General features: G+C 33.7%; 1 protein-coding gene across 2 annotated transcripts; it reads right to left on the bottom strand.

Moving 5' to 3' along the window:
• Positions 1 to 1,078: 1,078 nt before the first annotated feature.
• Positions 1,079 to 6,943, bottom strand: LOC125839243 (mitogen-activated protein kinase 20-like). 2 transcript variants are annotated; one of them, XM_049518212.1, is made up of 10 exons: positions 6,436 to 6,943; positions 4,967 to 5,375; positions 4,623 to 4,750; positions 4,413 to 4,472; positions 3,297 to 3,446; positions 3,056 to 3,211; positions 2,734 to 2,945; positions 2,542 to 2,643; positions 1,774 to 1,943; positions 1,079 to 1,669 (listed from the first exon to the last, which is right to left on the bottom strand). In XM_049518212.1, the coding sequence occupies exons 1-10, from the start codon at positions 6,457 to 6,459 to the stop codon at positions 1,227 to 1,229; spliced, it is 1,854 nt and encodes a 617-aa protein (XP_049374169.1). In that variant the 5' UTR covers positions 6,460 to 6,943; the 3' UTR covers positions 1,079 to 1,226. The 2 variants fall into 2 exon arrangements, with proteins under 2 accessions (XP_049374169.1, XP_049374171.1); XM_049518214.1 differs by having other exon boundaries at positions 1,079 to 1,666; positions 6,436 to 6,918.
• Positions 6,944 to 9,135: the final 2,192 nt, after the last annotated feature.

Consider the following 9,135-nt stretch of genomic DNA (forward strand, 5'->3'; position numbering starts at 1 on the left):
CATGTCAATGACCTTCTATATGTTTGATACATAAATCTTAAATGTGCTTTATATAACATTTGAGAGAGAAAATTCAAGACAAGAAATATAAAGATAAAAAAAGGATGAGGGAGATGAAAACTTCTATTCAAGATGACAATTTAACAAAGACATGCCCCATATAGGAAGATTTGAAGGTCTGGGCCAATAGATAGTCGAGCGTTGTAGTATATTAGTTAGTATACGTGTAGTATTTTATTTTCCTAATTTCCTCTATTGCATGATATTTCATGTGTCCCGTTTATCTTGCTATTTTATTGTTAGATTTTTTTTTTTATCATGCTTTGATTATATTTGTTTTGAGCAGAGAATTTATCGAGAACAATTAAGATAAAGCTAAGGTATGTGTAGTCAGATCTCATTTATGTATTAGACTGAGTATGTTATTGTTGTAATGAGCACCCCAGAGTTAGACAAACCCAAGTGTATATACAAAACACAACCCACACATATTAATTTGGGATGACATGTAGATGAGATTTGGCTACCAAAAACATACATTAAATTAGTTTTGCTTTGCTGATTTTTCTATAGATATTATTGTACTAAAGTGATTAATTGGTTGATCTAACGACAGAAAGTTACTCATTTATCTCATTAATGATTTGGTTGGTACTTGGTATATGTTTCGTGATGAACTAGAAAATGATTATTTAAAAAAGGTACATTATAGTATTTGGGTAGTTAAAGTGGTTCCTTAAGCCCGAATATTTCCAGCAATTTTAATTTGTTTTAGCACCAGAACGTACACAAATAAACAAAGAATTATCTATGCAATGATCCATGTTTAAAAATACCTACTAAAACCAACTGAGATATAAGATAAAGGGGAATTAATTTAACCTGGGATCGAAAAAAGAAAACTTGATCAAATAGTTTGCGTGGGACATTTCTCACTTCGCCTCTTATCTTTCTCTCACTGTAGATAGAAACGTAGGACGGTGGAAAGGTACATTCAATCGTTGAATCGCAATATTTCAGAAAGAGACTCGCTGTTGCGGAGATATCGGCACACACATCACCATCACTAACATGAATATCATGATGAAAATATGATTTAGTCTTTCTGTGATAACAACTAGGAAAAACTGACAATAAGAAAATAGGACTAGATCCCTGCAGATTCTCCTGCCTGTACAAACCACTTTTGTCCTAGAGTTTCTGCCACCATTCCTGAGATGGATTTTCTAGTACATCCTGGACATACCATACTGAACAGTCCCTACTTTCCTATGAGCTGCACCAGTAGTAGCTGCTGCGGCCGCAACTCCAATTCCACTATATTGAGATTTTGCCTGCAATAAGTTTGTGTCTATGGTGATTCGGTCATCAACACGATCTGGTTTTGTAACTCCAGCTCGCATCATATAGAATGGGTTGCTATCAATATTTATAGCAATATCTGGGGATAACTTAGCAGCCATTCCACATGGTGCCATTGGCTTTGAACCCCTCTCTGTTTCAACAGACCTTTCTTGCTTCACCACCCCACTTCTGTCGTAGTTGTACACTGAAGACATAATCTGAGGGGGGCCTACTGCATTCCTGACTTGAGGCCTAGGATCATATTTTTCTCTATTTCCCGAATCATAAGCCAAACCTGGACCAACAACCTTTCCTGGTTTGGCTGCTGGATTTAAATAGAAGATTGTGAACCATATGAGCATCATTAGAAAGATCACATTATTATAGGAAGTCAAACCAGCAAAGTATTTCATGATTGACGGAAAATACCTAGAGCATTTCTTGGCTGAGCCTGTAGGGTTCTTGTTAGACTACTTGCAAGGCCTTCAGAATCTCTGCAGTTTCTACTGCAAGACTCTTCACCATTTTGTCGGTCTCTCATATTGGCAGCAATAGGCTGTTCCTTCAAAGGGTTTGGATTTGAATGTACAACTGTAGACCTGCAATACAATCACCGTTTTAACATTTCTAACTTAAAATAACACCAAACAAACAAGTTTATACAATAAACTTTCAATTCATTCATCTTTTTTTTTATATAAAGTTAAAGTTGTATTTTTCACCATTAAGGGTATGCTGGCTACCTCCAAAAAGTTACAAGCTAAAACCATAATAACATAGATCCTAGGAAATCTACCAACTGTTCTACTTCTTCTATACCATCTTAAAAAGAGCAAACCGAAGGCTGACAAATATTGTACGAATGCATATACAAATTTACATCTGAAGCCAAAATTAAGATGCATATAAAGCATGAATTTATTAAGCAAGCTAGTATTTGAATATCTGAACTAGTGACGGCCTGATTAAACATACTACGTAAATATATAGAGAGATGTTAACACAGAATTGCAATATACGTTCATGCAGGGGACATCCAAAGCCAAAACATCAACTGGTTTTCCCTAATACCACCAAAAATCCAGTCAACTCAAATGCTTTATACCAAGTTGTCATATAAAAGGAAAGATTAAATATTATTCCTAGACTAGACAGTGTTATAAAGGAGGAAATTTGAACACCAGGACTCATGATCACCTTGGAAGAGAGACATGCTTCCTGTCCATCGGAACCACTGGAACGCCATTAGCACCGTTCTCTTCCAGGTGAGCGAACTGTTTCCTGAATTGATCAACAGCACTGCAAGGAAAAGCAATATGTAGTCAGTAAAACAAATCATTTGTTTAGACGGGTAAGCTGATGAACAGATGTCAAGAAAAAAGATACTACCTCGGATACAGAAAATTAGTCCTTTCTACACCATTCAAGTAATCCTTCCTCAGCTGAGGATGATACTCTAGTATCTCCCGGAATATTAATTCCCTGAGGTCCTCCTTCGTCACTCTTCGCCTCTCAAATTCAAACTCCATCTTTGAAATTGACTTGCATGATGGTTCCCTTTCAGATTTAGCCAGACCCTTAAAATAAGGATCAGCTAGTGCCTGATTTGTTGGGTGGGGGTGTATTAGTAATTACTATGCAAGAGAACAAATTATACTAAAACATCCAAAAGAAAAGTTCAAAATAGTATGATCGGCATGATAACACAAACCTCTTCAGCAGTGGGTCGGTCCTTGGGGTCAAAAGCAAGTAACCTTTCAAGAAGTTTAAGGGACAAAGGATCAGCATTTGGAAATTTCTGAGCAAAAGAAACAGGCTGCTTCTTTCTCATGCTAGTTAGGTATCTCCTAGCCTTGTCATTACGCACCTGCAACAGCCACAAAAAGGACTAATGAGAAACACAAGTTTTGAGGAAAAACTGTCAAAACGTAATGTTAATTGAATTCACATACACGAGAAATTGTATCCATTGAAGGCGTTCCAAGCAGATCAGTCATTAAATCCAGTTGGTGAACTACATTTTTTCCAGGAAAGAGTGGCTTCCCCGTGAGAACCTCAGCAAAGATACAGCCTATGCTCCATATATCAATTGCAGGGGTATACTGCAAGCAGAAAATCATCAAAATTTGTAAAAGTGAGAACTACAGCAGTGCAATGATTTTGAACAAATTCCACGAAAATTGACACTCTACTAAGAAGGGTGATTGACATCGCAACAGTGCAAAATATCCATAATGCACAAAAGGATCAGCATATTCCATATAAAAGGTAAAATGCAAAGTGTTCAGCAAGAGCAGAGCACGTAAACAATAATTCTGATCCATGAATAAGAAAGCTGTACAATCAGAAATAACATGGGAGACATGCACATATACATCCCACGTTTAAGGCCAACACCACCATAAGTTGAATGTATTAGAGGACTAGGGAAGTAGATACTGCAAAAATTTTATTTTTATTTTCATAACCATGGTGTTCGTGCGGGCCAGCTTGCACGCACCTCGACTAATTCCACGAGATACCTCCCCCCCCAACAAACACACACAACCAACAACATGTACCAAGTAACTCCATCCACCAAGGCTAGGAGCCTAGGACAAATAGGAAGAAATCACCTAGTGTTTTTTTTGTCTTTTGTTGGGATTTCAACTTGAGACCTCATAGTTCTCACCCACTTCATGACCACTAGGACACACCCTTGGGTGCTATTAATCATAAAAAGAAACAAATCAATGGGTTAAAAGTGAGAAATACTTCTAGCTTGTGACAGCACCTAACATACAACATTTCAATCTATTAACCAATGCATTGATCACATGTCAAGTTTTCTGGGACATCAAACTATTTGTTTACTAGAAGTACAATGAAAAAAGACTTGGATTAGAGAGAAAAAACAAACAAGAAGAAGTTGTATTCCTATTTCATCACTTTAATTTGATTGTTATTTCTATAATCCTCTTTAAAAGGAGAATTCACATACTTTCGTGACCTTTTCCACTGCAAACTGATAAAGGCATGATCAATATATTATATTGATAAAAGAAGTTTTAAGGAAATCCTAATTATACCTTGGAGTAAAATGAACCGCATAACTCTGGAGCTCTATACCATCTAGTAGCTACATAATCCTGCAATTTTCACAAGTGAAGTTACTACAAGAGTGAAGACCAGTAAAGATGAATATGACATGTCGGTAATATAAAATGCATTCAACAGATAAGTGGGGGAGTGGTGGAGGAAGAAATATGTGAACATTTATAACTTTCAATATCACCTACCGTCCAAAATATTGTGGTAGGTGTATCGTTGAATGCAACTCTGGCCAATCCAAAATCACAGATCTTGAGCTTGCAATTTGCATTTGCCAAGATATTTTTCGGCTTTAAATCTCTATGGTAGACATTAGCTGCAGAAAAACAAGAATCATCGAGATTATGTTAACACACATGAAATGATTAGTCCACTTATTGATGCCAACAGGGCAGATCAGTGCCCCATTAAGACACACAAACATACTCCTCTCCGAAATTTGAAAATAAGGGGAAATAGATTATGTGTAATACTATAAGCACTCAAAACTCTATGGGATCAAAAGATGCAGCAAAAGACCAGACTGATTTACCTGTGTGTATATATTTTAAGGCACGAAGCAACTGATAAAGGAAAAACTGATAATGTTCCCGAGTCAAGTCATCATTAGCCTTGATGACTTGGTGTAGATCTGACTCCATGAGCTCAAAAACAACATAAATATCTTTAAAATCCCTCCTCGAAGGTGGCAACATAATATGCTTGATTTCAACTATATCGGGATGGCGCAGAAGTCGCAAAAGCTTTATCTCCCGGAGGATCCGTGCCGCATCAGATATATGTTCAAAGATGTCATGAATTTTTTTAATTGCCACTTTTTCACCAGTGTGTGTGTCAATGGCTGAGCAAACGACACCATAGCTTCCTTTCCCTATGACTTCCTGAATTTTGTATCTATTTGCATCACCATATTCAGAGAAGAAGTCCATCTCTGCTGAACTCTGCAATATGGTACATAAACTCAGATTATTCATTTCAGATAAATAGACAAGCATTCAACATTGTTCATCCACAGCTCTAAGCAGCATCCAAGAGATTCCCTAGTAAATAATTGTCATATTTCATCCATTCTATAAGTTTTGCAACTGTTTAGAAGAAAATGCACAAGATCACAACTAGTAGACATGTCATTTACTAACATTTGTACAGAGAGAGAATCTAACAAACAAAAGTCACCTTTCCAAAATATGATTCAACAATTTAGAACAGTCAAAACCTGAATGCTGCAAAATACCATTCTTTTATTAAAGTAAAGTGAGCGTATTACCAAAACACAATATGATACATTACATAAAAAAATTACCTAGTTTAAAGCAAGTAAAACATTTGCTCTGTGTATCTTTTCTTAGTGGAATTGCATATAACTTGTATATTGTCTGTAATGAATTCACTCAAAGTAAATAAAATAACCAATGCACGAAGTAATCCATCTTCTGAAATTTAAAAGTGTCAGAAAAGACGATACTTTTAACTACAAAATCATCAACATGCTTAAAGAATGATGATTGACCCATTCAAAGAACAACCCCTATAACTCCATCTGCACAAATTTACAATCAGGAACCTTCTAACTTTTCAAATGATTGAAAAACTTTCATTCAGTTTTGGCGGCCTCAAGTACAAAATCATGCCTCCGAATCTCAGTTAGTTGACGGAATAAGTGATCCAATTTACAACTAAAAACAAAGATAGAAATAAACGAAACTACCCACTGGGCACAAAAGAACCAGATTCTGACAGAGACGAAAAATGGGAATGGTGGAAGGTATCAATTATCAACTCTTTTCAGCTATCACTCAAGAATGACATTGTAACCCACCTAATCATTTCCACATCCACCCAAGAAAATTACTAATTCACCAACAAATTCACCAAGAACCTAATAAATTCAAATCCCAAAATCACAAGAAAATAACCATTGAAATCAGAAAACAATGCACGAACAATACGATAAACATAGCCATAAAGCTAAATTTCCAAAAAAAGGAACAAAAATCTCACTTTCTTTCGGTGATCAGGCTGCATTTTTCTGAATAATTCCAGAAACCCCACAAACCCAGGTATAAATCCGAATCGAGTGATCCAAATACACAAGAGTCTAGAATTCAGAAATTCAGCCGCATTTACCCCAACGTCCTCTGCTACGAATGGCGAAAGAACAGTCCCAGTCCCACCTAATCCTCTTTAAATTGTCCAAAACTGGTATTATTATTTTCACGTTATCCTGATCCTTCATAAACTCTCCCTCAACAAGAATCATAGAAATGGGTTCAACATTTCCACAAAATACCTCCTAAAACAAAACCCTAAATCTCAAAATTCAAAATTGCAACAACTCCGGGAAGGGATAATTAATAATGGAGTATGAAATCAGGGAGATATGTGGATCTGAAGAAACCCTAGCTGGTGGGGAAGAGGGAGATCTGACACCGACAATTTTGAGGTGGGGTTGGGACTGTGGGGTAGTTGGGTTAGAAAGAGAAAGAGAAAAGGAGAAATACAAAACAAAGGAGTATATTTATTTCTAGTTTCGATATTCACAACTCAATTATTATATTAGAATATGAATTTGAATTACGCATTATGAGATCCATACTCTAGATCTTTTTTAGAGACTCAAACTCAAAAAAACCTCATGTTGATAATAGGTATAATACATAAATTTATTATTTGAATTAGTCTCAATTGACATTTATTATATCTATATTTGTGTGTATAAATATTGACTTAAATTTGTATAAAGTAAGACATTGTATCTAATTTGTTTAAGTTTATACAAGTTAGAATACACGTTTAAGTTAGAGGACATAAATACTAGATGAAAGTAAATTAAAGTACACAATTATAATATATTATGTATTGATAATAATAGGATAATAATATTTTATTTTATTACTCTAATATAAAGTACTTCACGTATTATATTTTATTAGGTGCATGTGATGTGAGTGTGTATCTTATCTGGATACAATACATTAGTGACATCTAAGCGGCGTGTGCATTTAACACGCTCAAAAGAGAGAAAAAATATATATTCTAAATAATAAATATTCATATTAATTTATTTAATACTAGACTAGATAATTTTATTAGTTTATTTAATAGATATTTTTTTTATCTATGTACCTTAGCTTTTGTAATGAAAACCTAATTATTACATAAAATAATGGAAAAGAAAGGCATATCCGTGATGAAAAACAAAAAAAAGGAATCGGTGCTTAAAAGAGAACCACAAAAATGGTTGGTATGTTATTAGTTTGGAAAGTTGAGTAATACTGTGGTTGCATGCATCTTTCAACTTGATCTACCATTAATAATCATCATAAGATTTTTTCTTTTTTCCCGTAAAAATAGAAAGACTGTTTTTAAAAAAATATATATTTCAATATAACAAATCAAAATAGTTATGATAAAAAAGAAAGGGAAAATTGTATGAAATAGCAAACTATTAATTGTATGAAATAGCAAACTATTAAATTAATAGTTCGGTATATAATTAGTCATTTTCGGTATACAAATGTATAAAATGTTTGTATAAAGCGAGAGAAAAGTGTATATACAAATACAAATACATATATTTTCGTCATATACACTTATAATTATACAAATACAGGTCTTATTATACAAATTACAATGTATAAATGAATTTATACAAAACTGAACAATTTGTATAAAATTGGATTTATCTAGCGAATTAAACAAATCAAAAGCTTCATAGCAATCATAAATTTGTTATGAAGCGCAATTATACAAACTATAACTATAACATACAAATATTATTTTTATATTTGTTATATGTGAAAGTTGCTTTAAAAAAATATAACAATAAAAAAAACATGACATCTGATAAGGATAATCATATATCCCAAATTAAGAAGAAAAAAAAATGGTCCTATACTGTATTTATTGCACAAGGTTAAGGTAATATTTAGGCGTTACGTTATGCTATTAAATAATTATTTTCCAAAATGATTATTATAATTTGTACATCATCATTTAAACTGAACAAAAAAAATTAATGAACGATGTAAGGAAAACTGTAATTATTTATTCATGACAGATAACTATATCAAATCAAATAAATTTAACTTTAGTAATTCAAAATAGAAGTAAGAGTACAATTGTTATGGAAAAAAAAATACTACATTATTTGTATATCAAGAGTTTCTATTGATTAAGATGTGACATTCAAACTACAATGTTGTCTAGTTGTGTTTCTTTTTCTTTTAATCCACTTAATTTTTTATTTTTATTTTATGACAAGGGAAAGTCGCTATTCTTTAGGTAAAAACAGGATAAAACCTCCGCTCTTATGCAATAGCTCGCAAATCACATAGGAAAGGTAACTTGCACTAAACAAGTCCGGTGCTACAAGCTCGATCAGATGGGAAATCCCTTGCTTTCGCTGGCAAGGAGTTTCGAACTTGAGACCTCCAACATAGAAATTTCAAGCCCAATTAACACTAACTCAGATAAATAACTTTCGAAAAATTTCCCGACATCAAAAAAACCTTGCAATAACTTCTTTTATTCCAATTTAATTATGTAAACAAAGACAAAATTTCAGAAGCAGTGACAGTGCCATGAAATTAGGGAACACATAAAGGGTGATTGTTGAAATAAGATAAAGAGTAAAACAAATATGGAATAAACATGTTATAATTGATTAATTTACAGCTTTCAAATTGAAGTTATAATTAA

This window comes from Solanum verrucosum, unplaced genomic scaffold, assembly GCF_900185275.1.
Source record: "Solanum verrucosum unplaced genomic scaffold, falcon-dt-bn FXZP01000170.1, whole genome shotgun sequence".
Classification (NCBI taxonomy): Eukaryota; Viridiplantae; Streptophyta; class Magnoliopsida; order Solanales; family Solanaceae; genus Solanum; species Solanum verrucosum.